The 20,673-nt window shown below is 39.7% G+C and overlaps 1 protein-coding gene across 3 annotated transcripts in view; it reads right to left on the reverse strand.

Moving 5' to 3' along the window:
- The window catches only part of MAP2K4 (mitogen-activated protein kinase kinase 4), a 40,246-nt gene that overhangs the window by 11,434 nt on the left and 8,139 nt on the right, over window positions 1-20,673 (reverse strand). For all 3 annotated transcript variants that reach the window (XM_063456058.1, XM_063456060.1, XM_063456061.1), the window contains exons 2-8: window positions 10,286-10,379; window positions 8,840-8,953; window positions 4,760-4,934; window positions 3,561-3,680; window positions 3,337-3,456; window positions 2,919-2,970; window positions 2,353-2,480 (exon numbers count right to left, since the gene is read on the reverse strand). In XM_063456058.1, coding sequence (XP_063312128.1) covers window positions 2,353-2,480; window positions 2,919-2,970; window positions 3,337-3,456; window positions 3,561-3,680; window positions 4,760-4,934; window positions 8,840-8,953; window positions 10,286-10,379 — 803 coding nt within the window. The remainder of the gene's footprint in view (window positions 1-2,352; window positions 2,481-2,918; window positions 2,971-3,336; window positions 3,457-3,560; window positions 3,681-4,759; window positions 4,935-8,839; window positions 8,954-10,285; window positions 10,380-20,673) is intronic.

The following is a 20,673-nucleotide window of genomic DNA, read 5'->3' on the forward strand; positions in this document are numbered from 1 at the left end:
CGGCGCTGGACAAAGGTAAGGGATTAACCCCTTCCTCCCACTTCAGCCCGGCAGGAGGGTGGGCCCATGAGGGTTTGTTTTCCTGGCACTATAGTGGTCCTTTAAGTACACACACAGGGATTTATTATTAACTAGACCAAGCATGTCAAACTCGCGCCCCACAATGGACTCCTTTGCGGCCAGTGAGTTTGAGACATGCTTAGTGTTAAAGCAGAGTAGGCACCTGCCTTCTCAACATTGCAGGTGCCTACTCTGCTAAAATTTACCGGGGGGGGGGAGGGAGGAGCTCAGTCTTCCGGCTCATCACTGCTCCCTCGCGGGTGCCGGAATATGACGTCCTATTCCGGCACCCAGCATCAAACTGCGTGCAAGGGACCAGTGAGGAGCAGGAAGGAGATCTCCAGAAAGAAGATCCCCACTGGACAACAGGGAATGATGTGAGTGTGTGTGTCTGTCAGTGAGTGAGTGAGTGTGAGTGTGAGTCAGTGTTGCAATGGCCGTGGCTGGACAGTGAAGTACCTGGAGGTGCACGGAGGCACGCAACGCCACGTCACATTCCGACGTGACCCACCTTCACAGGGCTTCAAAAAGCAGCAGGAGGATTCACGCTTTGGCACAGGGTGCGGACGGCGCCATTTGGGGTATACCAGAGGCCAGACTCTGGAGTCGCATGCTGGCAGCGGCAATGAAAGTGGAGTGTGCTCGTTGGCTAGAGGAGGGTGCTGGGATTTAGTAGAGGGGGGGGACTAGGATTTAGTAGAGGGGGATGCTGTTTTTTTTTTTTTATACTGAACTTTTCAAAATAAACCTATACGTCTATGAAAGAATACGTGTTTGTTTGCGTCCTACATAAAACTTAAACCTTGTTTATATAGGCTGGGCTAGACTGAGTTTGACGTGCTTGAACTACTAGACTCTTAACTCATCTACCATCGTCATGGCTTTGCTATTTTAGGCTCAATTTAGTAGTTCAGGTTTTAAAATTGTTACAAGTCAGAGTTCAGTAAATAAACCACTACGTGTAGAGACTGATTTATTCATAGGTAAAATAAGCATTTAAAAAAAAAACTGATTTCAGATCAACATCAGAAATTCTGACTTCAATAAACAAATTCCTCCGTGTGCGGCAGGTAAGCAACGGCACACTTTATCCACCCAATAGGGCAGGCATAGGCGACCTTCGGCACTCCAGATGTTGTTCGGCACCTCCCATGATGCTTTGCCAGCATTACGGGTGTAAGAGCATTGTGGGGGATGTAGTCCAAAACATCTGGAGTGCCGAAGGTTGCCTATCCCTGCACTAGGGCCACGAAAAGGTGAGACGAAAACAGAACTTCATGGAATTGCTAGCAGTTTGTGTACTAAAACAAAGAATTAAATGTATCCACTTTTACACCAGCCTATGGCATAGCCCATTGCAAATAGTATGACAACACATACAAGCATTACAGCTTACGCTCTACTAAAAATATAAACACGGCATGCATGTATTCTTTAAATCTAGACTATATAAGATTTATTTAATACAAACAAAACTCTGAATTCTAACTAAAAATGGCAACGTAAGGAGGGACTATATAGTCTTTTTCTGGTTTTGGCAGTGGAGTGTCCCTTTGATGTTACAAATTGCAACACCATGACGTCAATGGGATTGGATCTTGAACTGACTGGATAATATTCTAGTTCAGGGATAGGCAACCTTCGGCACTCCAGATGTTGTGGACAACATTCCCCATAATGCTCTTACACCCATAATGCTGGCAAAGCATCATGGGAGGTGTAGTCCAAAACATCTGCAGTGCCCCGGCAGGGTAAATTTTAGCAGAGTAGGCACCTGCAATGTTGAGAAAGCAGGTGCCTCCTCTGCTTTAACACCAAGCATGTCTCAAACTCACGGCTCGCTGGGCCGCAAGGAAGTCCATTGTGGGCTGCATGCGGCCTTGCGAGTTTGACATGCTTGTTGTAGAGCTACAACCCCCATGCTTTGCATGCCTTAAGAATGCTTTAGAATGACAAAGCATCATGGAAGTTGCAGTTTTAAAACATTTGGGGCCCCCTGGTCTAAACTAATGGTAGTAAAACTGTTGGCAATTCAAATTACTTTCAATATTTCTACCCCTCTCTCAAACGACTGCTCAGGCTCCGACTGCCTCTATTTTACGGACATTCGTAAAGTTCCTACAGTCCAATAAAGCGTAAATGTTCATTTTAACAGCAAGCAAAGTAAAAAGAGTAAAAAGAGGTTATGCCATCAGGTACATTAGCCACAGCTTGGAGAGGAGAAAAACCTGGATATTCTTACTGATCCCTCTCAATGAGAAGACAAAAACAAAAAAGGAATGATCAACTTACGGCCATGTACGGTCGACAGCCAGCGTCTCGGGTCTTTGCGATAGAGTCTACCAGTTGACCACTGATTCCAAAGTCACAGAGTTTGATGTTCCCATTTCTGTCCAGAAGAATATTGGAAGGTTTGATATCTAACAAATAATATAAAGAAAATTAGGGTTGCTGCTCAGTGAACCATTTCAAAAAGGATTTAGAGGAGGATATTTCGAAATGTGTAGGAACTGCACTGATTTTCCAGAAAACAGGAGGAAGTAAAGGTTTAGAATTTTTAGGTAAATTATTCTAAATACATCAGGGGAATGAGGGGGTAGACGACAAGAACTAATAACTGTTGTGAATCTTAATATATGCCACATAAAGATTGGGTATCTTATATGTACCCAACTAGTAGCTCAGCCTCTTTGACAGCATCTCCCAATGATAGGCAAAGCACCATCGTTCAGAGTAGTGTACCCCTACTCTAATCAGTTACCTTATGTCTAACCTCCTCCCCATCTCAAACTGAAATGCTGTTTTGGTCTGAAAAATAAGGTCTGCAACAAATCAAGAGGCACTACCATTGTTCTTACCTCTGTGAATTATTTTCAAGTTTTCTTTTAAGTGGTTTAATGCTTTGACAGTCTGAAAAGAAACAACCGTTTATCAAAACAGACATAAGAAAGATCATAAACTGCACCAGATTCTACTAAAACTATTCTGATAATGAGAAAAATCAGGATTCTCCAGCTAGAAGAACACAAGGTAAAATAAAAAGAAAATCCTTCAAATGGTGGTCATGTTGTCTCTGTATTTGTACATCTCTCTTTATTTAAAAAAAAAAAAAAAATACAGCTAACGGAGTTAGTTTGCAGACGGTTTTCGTTTACAATGCACATGAATGTAGAAGAAAACCTTTTTACGATATGTGTGTATACGTAAAACAGAATATGAACTCGTTTTGTCACGGCAATTGGAATAAACCGGAATAAACCAGTAGCACATACTCACAGCTAAAGTGATTTTGCCTAATATCTCTTCAGGAATAACGTCATCTAATGAACTATATACATATTTGTAAAATTTGTCAAACGAGGTAGACATAAGTTCCATGCAGATCCAGCAGTCGCCCTAAAAATAGAAGAAATTAGATTTTAGACTGTACGACTGCCCGCTTCACAAACCGTATCATAATGAAAACACAGGTAGTCACACGTTAAACTATTAGCACCCACCTCTCTAAACAGCGCCCCGTAAAACTGAACAATATACGGACAGTCGCTACTCCTCATCACAACGTCTAGATCCATTAAGAGCTGTTTTTGTTCCTTTTCATCCACTGTGGATCGAATCCTCTGTAAAACAGTGAGTCACACAAAATTACCATTTCAAGTCTTCTAGGAATAAGGGTTGGAGAAACTACTGGTATTAGCTGCTATAGTACAGCAGACGTAAATGTCGGGCTCAGTAACCCCTGGTAGGGGTTATGGTGTTTAAAAGGAGTACATTTTAGAGTTATGCAATATCAAGCAATTAATAAGCTTCCAAATTTTAAGTGTGTGTGTTTTATTTCCTGCTCTATCTAGCCCGTATTACCAGATGTATTTGTTTAAAGGATCACTATAGGGTCAGGAACACAAACATGTATTCCTGACCAGTTTGCGTTAAAACCCACCATCTAGCCCCCCTGGGCCCCTCATGTCTCCATAAATATAGAGAAATCTTACTGTATTCAAGTCAGAAGCTGTAACTCTGCATGCTGTTTGACTCAAAAAAAAAAAAGCAGTCTGCTGACATCATCAGAAGTGGTGGCCTGATCCAATCGCAGTGCTTCCCCATAGGATTGGCTGAGACTGACAAAGAGGCAGATCAGGGGCAGAGCCAGCACAATTCAAACAGAGCCCTGGCCAATCAGCATCTCCTCATAGAGGTGAATTGAATCAATGAATCTCTATGAGGAAAGTTCAGTGTCTGCATGCAGAGGGAGGAGATACTGAATGTTTGGATGCATTTTAGGCAGCCCCGACCCAGGACGGATCTCTAGCAGCCATCTGAGGAGTGGCCAGTGAAGTTATCACTAGGCTGTAATGTAAACACTGCATTTTCTCTGAAAAGACAGTGCTTACAGCAAAAAGCTCTACTCACCAGAACAAATACAATAAGCTGTAGTTGTTCTGGTGACTATAGTGTCCCTTTAAGGACTTCGGAACCAACAGGCATATCTGAAAATATACAGTGTGTGTCCCTTAAGGACACAACCTCTGGAATAAAAGGGAATCATGACGGAATATTTCCGTTGTGTGTCCTTAAGGGGTTAAACTCTTGCTGTAAAATTATTACACAGAAAGGGAGGGCTTAATAATATATAGTATTGCATGACGTAATTTTGTAAATACATCAAAGCATATTTTTAAAAAAAATGTGCATTACTCACTTTAACGGCCATGATCTGCCCACTTGGATTGTGACTCATTTTGTTTACAGATCCATACGCTCCTCTTCCAATCTCGCCCAGGTCCTTCAGATCTTCTGCTGTGAAGTCCCAATGCTGTTCTGGAGAAAGTTTTAATTTTCCCGACGACTCAATGCTATGCGTCCGCAATCTTTCTCTGCCCAAGAGAAAACATGAGATATTAGTATTAACATGCAGCACCTCCGTAAAGTAGACATGTCACCTTGTGGGGGAAATAAATAAAATAAAACCAAGAAGGTGGTCAGAAAACTTGGGCGCATATATAGGTCGTTGGTAGGTAAAAGAAAGCACCAACGCAGCTTTAATCCCGGACACAATATTTTGGGGGAGCTATCGATAAAGATCTAATCTTAACACCAGAAAGAACTTTAAAAGAACGTCAATTTGATTTGTATGTGGAATGCAGTCATATATACATAGAGTGGAAGTTCTAAATAAGCACCTCTTGGGGCAGAGTATGAATATAGGTGTGAGAATATAAAAATATCTCCACAGTTTAGAAAAAGGTTTATTGGTGGCAATCTCTAAAGAAATACAAGAAGCTTCAACAAACCTCATGCCGGAAGTAATTTTAAGACAAATAGTTTTGAAATTAGCATTTATCTAGTTCCATTATATTCCACAGCACTTAATAGAGGGAATAGAGAGAAAAATGGACACACACCGATACAAACTGGAACAGAAGACTAGTCCGGTGTTTTGGCTTTATAGAAATAGATTTGTGAAGGCACGGAATATCTTGTAGGTTCTAATTGTGAAATTATTCAAAGAGAAAATTAAACTCAAGAACACGAAAGGCCCATCAATTCTAGGTTTTAATTAAAGAATTTGCTGTAAATCTATGGTGCTCACGTTTCTTTTTAAACTGCAGTTTAAGTCCACAGTGCCCATGAGAATTCCCAGTAAATCCTCTTTAATAATATTTAATCCGTGCAGCTAGAGTAAAAAGCTGCAGAGGCAACTGAAGAAGACGCCATACTGCAACAGCCCTCCGGATTTTCCAAATGCTGCTTAATTCAGAAGCAACAAGGAAGCGGCTGAGCAATTTTAACAGACATGTTTTCCCCCGTAAAAATCATAGAAGGGTCCATGAGCTGGTGTGTGTGTTAGACGTTGCTCTTGTACAAGTTCAGACCATTTCAATTTGAAAAGCACTCGCTTTCTGTGTAGGTGTTCATGTTGCTAAACCTCCAAATACCAGAATTATAAACACATTCTTCTAGCATTGTGACATTGGCCCTGGCACTCCAGAAGTTTGTGAGCTATTTGTAATATTAGGGAGTGTCCAGGTTTAGCCGTCGCTCCCCTTAGATGTGCAGTTGTTGCTCCCGATATAATAGAATGCTTGAAAAGTTTAAAATATCCCATTCTGAATGTAAAATCTAGCATTCGCCTATACATGTGTAAAAATAAATAAATGCCTTAAGGGGCTTTATAAAAAAAAATTAAAAAATAATTTATGATAAAGTAAAAGCCACTGACGAATATGAGACTTTATATTTTAGCAAAAATAAGGCAACGCAAGCTCTATAAAAGTTGCGTTATTTCACTTTTAGTGACAAAAAAAAGGGCATAGTTGAGATGTGATTCATAAGCAAGGTAATTAAAGTTGTATGGTCGTAGAAATTGCATGGCTACTCTTTTCCGGGCTTATTTTACATGTAATTGCAGATGCTCATAACAGTACCACTAATTCACCTCTACAAATACTACATAATACAAACAACATACAATAATATCAAAGGAGTTGGCCTTGTAATGTACATTAGGCTTTTAACTAGTTTCCATGTAACTTCCTGATCGTAGATGGTGTTACCCAACTTACTGGTACTCCTCTTATTGACCTTGAAATTATGAAAGCAGGAAGTACCCGGAGCCCTAGGAGCACAGTTCTCCGGTAATACAAAATAACTTCATCTTAGAAGCAATAGAGGGGACCTCAGTTTTCTACTAATCGCACTCTGAACTGCTCTGCCGTTCGTGCATCATAGATACGAATACACCTCGAAACCAAATTTAGTTGTGCAAATAAGCTTAACAGTCAGACACAAACAGAAAAATACTAAAATGTGCTTAAGAGGTTAACGGCAAGTTTGGTGAAATCTTTTAACCAAGTTTACAGTAATTAGCATCTAATGCTCCCAGGAGCCTACTTGTGTTGCGGAAATGAAACATGGACATGCCAATAAATAGCTGTCTCTTAATGCAATTCTAGAAAGAGAGGGCTCAGACGATTTGCTGAATATAATAAAATATCCTCTGGGAGCCATTATTGACAATTCCAGCATAATCAGGCAATTTTATACACCAACTAAGAACACGTGTAGAAAATGTTTAAGAGGAGCAGGTTAGATTTTCAGAGTGACACATACAGACGTGTATTCCTATTTATTCTATACCTGTTTGAGGATACTGGGATCTCTTCTTTCAGTGCTTTGCTTGTGGCTATTTAATAATTCAAATACCACAGCTTTGTAAGTGTTCGACTACTGTGATATTCCCATGACACCACTATGCCGGTTTCATTGCTTGTGCACCTGTGTCTGAATAGTAAAGCCATTCATATCCGCCTCTGGCTAGTGCTAGTTACCACAACATCCGCAGTGCATGCTTTATAGTTGTGACAGAGCAGGAGAACCGCCTTTAGAAGGGTTCTCCTGCTCTCCACTGAGAATTGAAGGCACACAGATCTATACTGAAGGATTGATTAACAGTTAGGATGAGGGACCTATTTTTTTCAATTGCAATTTTACAAGCAAAATTTATACACGGAAGTTAAAAGGCTTTTAATCTAGCTCAACGCGTGTGTTCCATGACAGGTCAATTTTATTAACTCCTAATGTTTTGACAAGTTAGGGTTTCCAGGAGGAAAGGTAGTAAGTAAAGCAATGCCAGTTACCATGGTGAGACACTATACTGTATCTTTGTAAATGATCTAAGTGTTTATCAGTTTACATCTCTCACCTAATTTCAAGAAGAATCATACAACCTTTTGCATGAATCTCTTTAGCTTAAAATAATATGGAAGAGGTTATTTGGCAATATATTCCTTGACGGTTTATGCCACAATGCAATAGATACATATCCATTATATATAGATATATATCCATTATATATAGATATATACCCATAAATAGTGTTGAACAGAATAACACAAGTGTAGAGATAGAGCTGCTCATGTTAAATCGTAGCCAAAGGCAAAAGTAAGTTTTAAGGAGACAGTTGGTTATGGATGCTCACTGTGGCTAAGTGGAATTGCAGCTAAGGGCTGATCGCTGTACCCCTTCCTTTTTGCAGTTGATATTACAGGATTAGCGTAAAAATTACTGATCTACAAACGGTGCTCCGAATCACTGTGCCGCTTGTCATCTGCGCAAGTTCAGGACCAAAACCAGCACCTCTGAACCTACCCTTTCCTGCTCTCACTACCCAGAGACCACAGGTTGCATGACTAGAACATTTGACGAAGGGTTTCAACACAATGACAGAATAAGGAATTCATTTTTTTTTTTTTTTTTTTTTAAATAGCTAAACTATCTGTGCATTCCAAATACCCATAAAACCTCATTTGTAACATGCAATGCAAATGCCTATAGGGAATTTCCAGTATTTCTGGTAAAACGCTCAAAAAAAAAAAGTGATGCCTATATTTAATGCCTTTCAATACCTTTTGTAACTTTAAAACCAATTAAATTACAGAACTTTTTGTTTTAAGTTGTGCAAGTCCAATAAGTTACAACACGCCTTCTCTTACATGCATGTGGCTGCAACTACATGGAGTAGAACATGTTTCTAAGAGTGATGTTGATTTTCATTTTTTTTGGGGGGGGGGGGAAGGGTTTTTTTTTTTGTTTTTTTTAATTGCACTGATGCAAGTTATGTATAGTCCATAAACTTCAAAAATCTTGAATTTCTAAAATGTGTAACATTTATATAATAATTTAATTTCTTGGGGATTGTGCTAAAAAAATAAATGGCTGAGAACACGTGGTTCTGCAGTATAGAATTTGTTATTTTCGGCAATAATATTGGTGCACATACAGCCTGTTTTTAGTTGCCTGATCATTTGTGCTGTACGTCTTCGCAACAGCCATCCGCACTTCCTGTTTTTGGTACGGTGCCTCAAGATTTCGGATAGGCTCTGGTTTCTGCATCCTTGGAAGACATGAGAGGAGAGAAAGGGAAAGGAGTTTTATTACAAAATTCATTCCACAGATTTCCAGATCCACATGTCGGCAAGGCTCGTTGGCTCCTTAACAGTATAAACAGAGGCCTGGCACGTTATTACACCTGGTCAAAGCAGGGTTCTACCAAGAGAAAAGGCAATACGTTCCGATCCTCAATACGTTTTAGCCTGCTACAATAAGCTATATTTTTAACCTGTTGCAGTCCTCATTGGCAGCAATAATGGACTTGGTGTCTTGCTAATTGCAAGTAGAGGTTTGTCAGCGACCGTTTTCATTGTGACAATATATAAAATAGTGACATTGTTAGGAATGAGAAAACTGGTTCCCCTAATATCTGGTATGCTAACAATTTTATTGTTAACAAATGTAACGATAAGACGACATTACAAAACACAAAAAACAGGCCACGCAAGCAGTCATACCAGAAGACACTATTATGGGAGTAGGAAATGAAAGCACTTAGAACAAGAACGAGAATCTTGGGAGCAAAGAACAAAATTAAATAAATAAACCCACAGCTAGCCTTGTCACCCTAAATACGATTTATGGACTCAGAACTGCAAGCTTTTCAGCATTTGCCTGAAAGACAATACTATGTACCAGTTCTGTTGACCAGTCGTTATACACGGTACCATGTATATCCTCGAAAAGGTTGGGTCAAATTCACCCAGCCCTTTAGGAGTTTCTGCTCAAGATGTCCTCTTCCTAAACATGCTTGTTGTGAAAGGCTCCTAATGCCGGTGGCTTTATTTTTTTGGGAAACGTTCCAAAATATTAATGGCTTGCAATTTACCAAAACCATAAACAAAAAAATTGTGGAAACCCCATGAAAAAAAAGTCTAGTATTTTGCCCATCTCAGGGTTATGCCTTAAATTAAATTAAATGAAGCTTTAATAATTTGGCACAAATCAAACTATGGATGATAAATGAAAAAACTTTTTTATTCCAAATGCATTTTAATGCAGCATTAAGATGTTTGGTTGAGGTCATCTCTAGGGGGTACACAGGCAAGTGTCAGATAAAGAGGGTCCTCAAAAAACAGACGTGCTTTCCATTTAACAGGCCTTGAACTAAACTGTATTGACTAACGAGTGCTTACTGTAAATTGTACTTAAGAAAAAGGTTGTGCAATATACAGTGGTAAGCCAAGCACTGGATTAAGAATTTTTCCAGGCAATCCAGAAGAGACACTAGAGTAGGGCTTTAAAAACAAAGGTCATATACTTTGATAAATAAAGCTGAATTAGATCCGGAGGTGTAAACGGAATGCAGATTTCTAAGCGCAAGCTGAATACTCACATGTGTGAACTCTGAATGGTGGGATTCAAAGTGAATTTCGCGGTCGATTTAAAGGCTGGGTTGGCAAAATTCAACTTGAGTGCTTTGCGTTTGCCTGCAGGAAGAAAAAAAAAGAAGAAAAAAAAAAAAAAGGATGAATATGTTTTATAAATACCCTTGAGAATTATTCAGTAAATGGGTGATTTAATCTTTTTCAACTTTTTTATTATGATGTGAAACAAACGAGGACGGACTCATCTCAAACACGATTAACAAAGGTCACAAAATCAACTTATAATGAACTCAATCAAATAAAACCATTTTATAGGAGAACGGACAAGGATCAATTGATACTAATGCACACATATTACCAGTCACAGTATACAACCAGATTTACCAATATCAAGTAAACAATACCACTTAAAAAAAAAATAAAAAAATAAAAAAAAACACAAACAAGACTTTGTCTCTGGAAGTGATATCTTTGGGTGTAACAGCTCAGAGGTTAATATAGTTTAGGTACAGAACTCAGCATGGTAAATCTGCATCTCAGCATAAGGAGTTTTATTTCCCATAAAATATTATTTTCTTTTTCAGTCCCTCACAAATATATGGAATGACATACAATTTACAAATCCTAGGACATGACAATTTAATAAGGTTGAACCAACTAAAAACGATGTATATAGGACATGACAAATTATATAGAAAATTATTGTTTAAATTATATTAGAAATAAAATAAGAGAAGGTAACTCTGGTGCAGACAATTTCTAACCTACTAATAAGGATGGTCTTCTAAAAAAAAAAAAATATAAAAAATATAATAATAATAATAATAATAATAATAATAAATAAACAAATAATAAAAGTTTATAGAACTGTTACCAGCTAAGAAAACGTGGAAGTCCATGTGAGCAGCCAAGGATCAAAAGTCCGGGTCTAACTCACCCAGATATGGAAATGTAAAACACTACGATGTGTGGCTACGGTTTGGCATAAAAGTTGATATTTAAGATATAATCAAGGTGGGGCTGATTTAAGATAAATTAGGACAGCCCTCTGCAGGGGAAAGTCTACACCTTTGAACAGCAAAGATAAGCTCAGAGTGCCCAAAGATACTTTGCCCCATAAAACACTGCCATCAGCTGTGCAGGTTATGATGCCCCTTTAAATACAAAAATCCCACCTCCATGCGCAACTGAACAGGTACACTCAATAAGTATTAATTTGCTTTTTAACTATCGTGTATACAAAATAGGGACCAGATGTAAAAATGCCCACATATAAAACAGCAACTTTGTCATGTGTACCACACCGTGTTCTACCCTGGAATAGTCTATACATGGGAGTTAGATTTTAAAACGGGTCAATTGTACTGCATGGGATTATCCAACAGGTTAGAAGGTAGGAGTTCTTGCATCAGACCGGTCTAGTGTAGAGTTAATCACAGCACTGCAGTCACCACCTACACCTACGATATCTGTAATATCTGTATTACTCATCACAGCTCGACGTCACAGGAACCCAGCAAATATGGCCTTTAGCAAAACCGCACAGTCAGCGAAACGATGTATAGGAACGTGCAGGATAAGGAGTCAGAGTATTATAATAAGACTTTCAGTATGGTGTTTCATTTTAAAGTTTAAAGGGGGCGAAGTGGAGGTGCTCTATAAAAAAATTACAATAAACATACCGGTACTCCATTTAACGATTAAAGTGAGGGGGATGGTAGTTGTTTTTTTTTTTACAGTCTTAAAGGGTTTACAATATTTTGAATATGGGAGTTTTGATATTCTATAATATTGCATGCCTGCCATTAATAACTGAATAGCTGTTAGAAGTGGATATGTTGGTGTGTAAATAGGGGTTTATAAAATAAAGCATTGGATTTGCCTTTGGATGTTTAGGTCACTTCTGTGTGTTTGTGGGATTGGAGAGGGAGGTGTTAAATTTTATGCTTTCACATCTTGTTCTACAAAGCAGCCAAGGTCATTTTCCTGGCACTATAGTGCCCTGAGGGTGCCCCCACCCTCAGGGCCCCCCTCCCGCCGGGCTCTAGGGGGCGGAAGGGGTTAAATTTACCTCTTTCTCCAGCGCCGGGTGGGGGACTCTCCTCCTCCATATCGCCATCATCGGTTGAATGAGCATGCGCGGCAAGACCGCGCGCATTAAGCCAGTCTCATAGGAAAGCATTATCAATGCTTTCCTATGGACGCTGGCGTCTTCTCACTGTGAAAATCATAGTGAGAAGCGTGGAAGCGCCTCTAGCGGCTGTCAATGAGACAGCCACTAGAGGCTGGATTAACCCTATTGGAAACATAGCAGTTTCTCTGAAACTGCTAGGTTTATGGAAGAAAGGGTTAATCCTAGCTGGACCTGGCACCCAGACTACTTCATTAAGCTGAAGTGGTCTGGGTGCCTATAGTGGTCCTTTAAGAACGTGACAACGTGTTGATCATCTGTCGTCATACAATTGCAATACGTCAGGAATTTAAAAAAAAAAAAAAAAATATTTTGTTACAAGACGGATTCCAGAAATTACAAATCGTCTCCAAGACACAATAGCATTTGGTTGGTGTGACCATGCTTTTCTTAAAAGTTGGTATGTTTTAAAACCTATTAATAAAACGTCAGAAGAACAGGCCAGACAATTTGATTGGTGCGTAAGAGTAGATTTGATGTTGAACTATTTCCAGCAGTTACAAACACAACAATAACAAGCGTGGCACCGTTTGTGGCTCATTTTAGCCTATACCAAATGCCAGAAAATTACATTACACATCCCTTTGGTACATTAGGTTATATAAAAAAACTCAGTGAAAGCTCGTATGAACCACAAAAGTGTGTAAACATCCAACCAAAGTGATATCAGAAATAAACTAAAACAGTCAACAGAAACTGAAAGCCAGGAGGGAGAGTATAGCATGGCACTACTCAGATCACTGGCATTCACAAGCTTAAATGGAAACCAAACCCTAAAGGACATTTATGGATTGATATCTAGAATATAAAATGTGAGGGAGGAAATTAGAAAATAAACTCATTTCACACAACAGGAGTCTGTACAACGTTTAAAAGGGGTCTAACGCACGGTAATAAAATTCACACACTCCAAAAGATAATTCTATTTAATCATCAAGGCATCACTCCTTGAGCTTCTCTAGCATATGAATTCTACATACCGCTAGAGAACCACATGAAAACTGAGGATATGGTAGCCCTATAGCCCAAATCAGAGGTCCCTGTTAGAGTGATTGTTTCCCCTTTAAAGACGATCGAATACTTGGGAAGGAATTCACCTTCCTGGCACAGAGGATGGGTTCATTAGCTTGATACATACAGAACAGGTTTAAAAAGGACTAAGTTACAGTGTGAGTCAGAGCGAGCTGGTAAATATTCATTAGCAATCCAATAAAGGCAGATTCCCGGAGAAACTCGCATGTAGCTGCATCAATGATTGATTGGCTGCAAGAACACGGGAGATGACAAAATATCCAGCAAACCTGGTGCAATCATGCCTTGCTGGGTGCGCTCTTCAAAAAAATAAAGCAGAGGTTTACTCACTAAACACCAAAATGTAGTTTAAAAAAGTAAATTAAATTAAAAAAAAAAAAAAAAAGTTTCAGGAACATGGCAGAGGTATTCTCTTGGTCTCCAAACTCCCCAGATCTGAATCCAACTGAGCATTTGTAAAAATCTGATCCATTGTAGCCCCATATCGCAACTTGCATGACTTAAAGGATCACTATAGTGTCAGGAAAACAAACCCCTTCGGCTACTTATCTTAATCCATCGCCAGGCTCCCTTGGCGCTGTTGACCTCTCCTCCCCCGCCGACGTCAGCTCCCGAGTGGAGCGGAATGTGCATGCGCGGCAAGAGCCGCGCGCATTCTAACAGTCCATAGGAAAGCATTTCTCAATGCTTTCCTGTGGACGTTCTGCACGCTGGATGCGAATTTCGCATCCAACATCGCAGAAGCACCTCTAGCGGCTGTCAGGAAGACAACCACTAGAGGTTGGATTAACTCTGCCATGTTTACATGTGAAGGGTTAAAACCTGAGGGGCCTGGCACCCAGACCACTTCATTGAGCTGAAGTGGTCGGGGTGACTATAGTGTCCCCCTTTAAAGGATCTGCTGCTAATGTCTTGGTGTCAGATGCAACAGGACACGTTCAGAGGTCTTGGAGTCCATGCCTCGACCCATCAGAGTAGAAGCACGAGGGAGACCTTCACAATATTAGGCAGATGGTTTTAATGTTGTAGCTGCTCGGTGCAAGCTGGCACACTATATGAATGTCAATAACAAAACATCACAAAAAGGTACAGGACGAAGGTCTAAAAACGAAGGTGAAAACACCATAAAGGCAGACTTGCTACTTCCTTCTATTTTAATGGACGCTATAAATATTTATGGTTAGAAAGGAGCCTACAGGTGCTATAATTTTAAATGTGCTTGTTGTCCTTTGTGTACATAAAAGACAGCGAGGGAATACAGGAAGAGTACAGGAACTGATCGCTCGTTCCTAAGATAATAAACTAAAATATTCACCCTGCACGGGAGAGATATGTAAATCTGGTCTCTTCGTCTAAGAAGGACAGCCAAAGAAGTGCAACACAACAAGATTGTTATTGTTCATATTAATATCAATAAAGTGACCTCTCGGGGGACCTGTAGTTTAAGCCATGCAGCTGCTAGTTACTTTAGAGAAGTTAAGGGGGAAGGGTCACCTTCCATGGCCGAGTATCAGAACACAGAATAGATTATGCTTGATGTATATACAGTCTAACAATAACCTTGATTGACCTGCAAAATAACGTTTTACCTAGGCTGCTATGACTACAGAAGATATGATGCGCTTAGACAGAACCTTCTCCGAGAGACAAGAAAGCTTGAAGGTTATTTAAAGTTATTGACCCTTCCACAAAAAGAGCAACATATTCTACATGGTGCGTAAAAGATCTCGTACCTTGATCCTGTGGTACTACTGGTATCCCTATAAACACAGAGGATCAATAATCCATTTACAATCTCAGGGGGGCTGAGGTTACAGTTTATGTTGACCCCAAGTTTTCTCTTTACCACCGACCGTAAATGCTAGCTCTTACAGTTATGTAAAGCGGTGCTAGACTTTACAGCAGAATAATCCACCACGTTGGACACATACTGAGAAAACAAACTCCCGTGAGATCTAATCTATACTATAAAAAGAAAGTCAATCTACGGACGCCTTGTAACAAGCTACGAGACATGTTAGCATCTTACTTTGAAGAAGGTATTAGACAGCCTGCTTTCTAGTATATCTGTCGACCACATACACCACCTTTGGCATTATTTTCCCACCCATTTGAATTTTTATGGTTGCAAATGTTGATTTGTAGTTAGTTTATTTTCATGGGATATCTTTAAAAAAAATAAAAAATAAAAATTTAAAAATAAATTAATTCAATTATCGCTGTAATTTACATCTAATACCAGTAATTTTCTGTCTCTCCAATGCATTGCAATATGAGAGCTATTGCAGGAAGTTATTTGGGATGTGATGTCTCAATCAGTGGAAATTGCACAAGGGACCAGCTTTAAGTAAAAAAAAAAACAAAAAAAAAAAAGGAATTAAAGGGACACTATAGTCACAGGAAAATTAACAGCTTAATGAAGTTATGGTGTCTACAGCCTCTCCCTGCAGGCATTTGTATGTAATCATTGCCGTTTCAGAGAAAATGCAGTGTTCACATGACTGCCTAGGGACACCTCCAGTGGCAGTCACTCAACTAGAGGTTGTGTCAGTGCTGCCCAATGTGCAATCTGCATGGAGACGCTGAACATTCCCCATAGAAATGCATTGTTTCAATGGATCTCTATGAGAAGATGCTGATTTGCCAGTGTTGTGTTTTGCTGCACATGCACAAGAGCCTCCCAATGATTTGCCATAGGCTGAGATCATATATTCTGAAGACCTCAGCCAAGGAGGCAGATCTGAGGTGGAGTCAACACAGGCAGACCAGCGCAGTGCTGAAATAAAGGCAAGTAAACTCACCTTTTACAGACATTTAAAGGCTGGAGTCAACACATTTATTTTCAATGTAGTCTATAGGTATATGCAAGCAAAATAAATAGACCTACAATAAAGCTTAATTTGGAATTTACTGCAAATCAATGTGCTGTGCAGCATCTGCACTGAGCTTTGCCCATATTAGGAAATGACCCAGCCAGCTGTGATTGTCACTTAAGTTTTTAGAACTCTGCTGAACTTGTCCCATAAACGCTGTACTGCAGTTCTGCAATTCTACTGTCTCGTGTTGAAAGCTAACCGTTTCATTATGCCTCACAGAAATTTAGATGAAAACATCAGGGATTGTGGCAACGAAATATCCCAGTGAGACCGTCCAGACCTATTGATCATTGAGAGTAAAGGTCACCAACCCATGCAAAAAACCCATACGGTATTGGGTTTGCAAAGGCCTTGCACAATTCTTGCAGTACTATGGCCACATTGCCCATGCCAGCTCTATCTAAAACAGTGGTTCTCAAAACACACCCGCAGTAAAAGATTTAGGAATTTGCCAATTCTGAACAATTTGCATGCCTTGATAATTGGGTTACATACATTACAGGGGGGCAGGGAACCCCACGTGTTATTATAGCCATAGTGACAGGAATACATTCTTGTATTCCTGTTACTACAGTGTTCCTTTAAGAAGCATTATCTTAGATGGTCAGCTAGTGAGGTGGCTCAGTGGGCAAATTCCCTGACTACAGAGCCTGTTCAAAGACACAAGGTTCAACTCAGCCCTTCATCCTTCTGAGAGTACCATCAATTTGGGTAATAATAACAACATCGATTCAGTTAATTCCGAGAGAGAGTGCTGAAAAGTGCTTCGAGTCTCACTGGGATAAAGGAGCTATATAAAAAAATACTATCCACTACAGGGAGAATTAAAAGCGAGTTTAAAATGGTAAATAGAGATAAATTGAAAAATTCTCGAAGTCAGCGATTCTTCTAGTTTGGCTTCCGTGACCTTAAATTTTAAACTCACTGAATTCACTCTTTATTAAATAGCTCTGTTCGAAAACAATTCTTAAAAAAGTTATTAAAATATTCAGCGGAACCTGCTGATATATTCGGAGTTAATAAGTCACGATGTGCGTGGACATGACAGACTACGTACAGCAACGTTAGAGTTTTATTTTTGTTGTTGCATATTTTTTTATTTATTTATTTTCATTACTGCAGCTCATGGACAGCTATACACAGAAATGTCAAAGTGAACGTGTACATAGATGACAAGGAAACCCCCAGGAGGTGACCTAGATTGTGCGACACAAAAAGAAAAATGGCGAGTGAGAACTATTGGGACCTGGCCACAAATGGACGTGGCGAAAATGTGTCTTTAAAAAATGTTGCAGAAAAAGAATCATTGCTATCCTCCTGTCAATATAAAGCTTCTGTGTTTCCCATTAGATTTTGATAGGTTTTTTTAGTCAATGCTGCAAAATCTGTTGGTGGAATTACAATAGATTACATTTGTTGTCACCCACTTCATATAACACGAACGGCACAAATAAAGCCTCAGGTAAGTGGCAGGTGGGCCAGGAGAGTATACGAAAGATACCTAGATCAGGGGTTCCCAACCCAATTATCAAGGCAAGCAAATTGTTCAGAATTGGCAAATTCCTAAATCTTTTACTGCGGGTGTGTTTTGAGAACCACTGTTTTAGATAGAGCTGGCATGGGCAATGTGGCCGTAGTACTGCAAGAATTGTGCAAGGCCTTTGCAAACCCAGTACCGTGTAGGGCTTTTGCATGGGCTGGTAACCTTTACTCTCAATGATCTATAGGTCTGGACGGTCTCACTGGGATATTTCGTTGCCACAATCCCTGATGTTTTCATCTAAATTTCTGTGAGGCATAATGAAACGGTTAGCTTTCAACACGAGACAGTAGAATTGCAGAACTGCAGTACAGCGTTTATGGGACAAGTTCAGCAGAGTTCTAAAAACTTAAGTGACAATCACAGCTGGCTGGGTCACTTCCTAATATGGGCAAAGCTCAGTGCAGATGCTGCACAGCACATTGATTTGCAGTAAATTCCAAATTAAGCTTTATTGTAGGTCTATTTATTTTGCTTGCATATACCTATAGACTACATTGAAAATAAATATGTGTTGACTCCAGCCTTTAAATGTCTGTTTAAACAGACATTTTGAGTCTCTCACACACAGCAGGTTTCCCAGGTACCTTAAGCTGTCACGTTCATAGACATGCAGTTACACGATGAGAGTTAGATATAAGTGCTAGGTCTTTAAGACTAAATTTCGAAATAGAGAGCTATACGCGTGCTTGAGTGCCAGTCTCTCCCTCTTAGTATATAAGGAGGTAAAGCATTAAAAACAGTTGAATAAATAAAAAAAATATTTTAAAATTTTTTTTTAAAAACACACCAACTTCAAAATAATTAACACGAAAAATATGATCAACTGTTCTGCGTGCTTGTAATTATTCTTATAAAGCGCCAACAAATTGGACACACAGGAACAGAAGTGGTTGAAGGCCCTGCTCAATGAGCTTACATGCTAGAGGGAGTGGGGTATTGTGACACAAAATGCAAAGGAACAGAACCTTACAATCACAATATTGATAAAAAAAAAAAAAAAAAAAACCACACACCTATAACTTGTGTTAACCTTTGCATCATTTTACATTAAAGGACCACTATAGTCACCCGACCACTTCAGCTCAATGAAGTGGTCTGGGTGCCAGGTCTCCCAGGTTTTAACCCTGCAGCTGTAAACATAGTAGTTTCAGAGGAACTGCTATGTTTACAATAGGGTTAATTCAGCCTCTAGTGGCGCTTCCGCGCTTCTCAATGTGGAAATCACAATGAGAAGATGCTGACAACCATAGGAAAGCATTGAGAAATGCTTTCCTATGGACTGTCTGAATGCGCACGCGGCTCCTGCCGTGCATGCGCATTCATCACCGATGTCAGGGGGAGGAGGAGAGTTCCCCAGCACCGAAGAAAGATAAGTGTTTAACCCCTTCAACCCAGCGGGAGGGGGGCCCTGAGGGTAGGGGAACCTAAAGACCCCATAGTGCCAAGAAAAAGAGTTTGTTTTCCTGGCACTATAGTGGTCCTTTAACTATTACATTGAGATTTTACACATCAGAATCTAGACCAGTCAAATCAGAGGTAGGGCACGCACTTTTATTAATGACGAGGTTTTATACTCCACCTCCTACAGACTGGAAGCTCATTTGAGCAGGGTCCTCTTTAACCTATCGTTCCTGTAAGTTTTCTTGTAATTGTCCTATTTATAGTTAAATCCCCCCTCTCTTATAATATTGTAAAGCGCTACAGAATCTGTTGGCACTATATAAATGGTAATAATAATAATAATAATGAGAAAAAAAACAAACATGTATGTATATAAAGTTTGTGCCAGTTTTGTGCGCATGCACCATTTTCTTATGCACGAAAGGTTATTCCATCCTTTATACAAGAAAAATTAGCAATATTACTAGGAGGGGGGAGAAAAAGTGTATTCACAATAAGAGCTGTTAACCCATCACAGAAAATCCACCACTGACGGCAGCAGAAAAATTTGTCAGACATAAATGGCATACCTTTGCAGCCCTTTTTTATTTTATTTTATTATTTTATTCATTGGAAGTAAATTTGTAACACCCTCCCCACCCCCCCAACAAAAATAAAAATGGAACTGAAGATAAAAGAAATGAACAGGTGCATGGAGGAAAGGCCAGCTCAAAATTGAACACTTTATACATATGACAGGCAGGGGGCCCAAGATGGAGACACAGAGTTGCAGGATCCAGATGGGTGTTTCTACATTTAATATTCACAACTCACAACTAGGGTATAAACAAACATAATATTAAAACATACTGGAAAGCGACCGTCCCCCATTTTAAATACACATCTACACACATTCTCTCTCATCCCCTTACCTAATTACATACTGCCCCATCAGCATCCTTAGCTTTCTTTCCCTCTGGACCAGTCTCCCTTAACGTCAATATTTATTTTTGCCATCTATATCAGCACCTCTATGTCAGTCTTCCCTGACCTAAACACATGACCCTCCCCTATCCTATAAACAGCACCCAAACAAACTTAAATGAGGTCAGTCTGTAGTCCAGATGCAACTGAACAACCAAGGACTGTTTTAGAAACTTTAGTATTTGTTACTTTTTTTTTTTTCTTCTTAAATACTTTTCTAGCAACCAGAGACACTTGCCAAGTCTAATGACAGCAACTACAAAGGCATGGTAGTTGCTGTGACAGAGCAGCAGAACCACCTGTATAAGGGTGTTTCTTACTCTGCTACGTGACTCGGCAGATGGCTATGCGGAGGATTGACAGATGAGCGGTAGGGCAAGATTTTCAAAT

This window comes from Pelobates fuscus, chromosome 5, assembly GCF_036172605.1.
Source record: "Pelobates fuscus isolate aPelFus1 chromosome 5, aPelFus1.pri, whole genome shotgun sequence".
Classification (NCBI taxonomy): domain Eukaryota; kingdom Metazoa; phylum Chordata; class Amphibia; order Anura; family Pelobatidae; genus Pelobates; species Pelobates fuscus.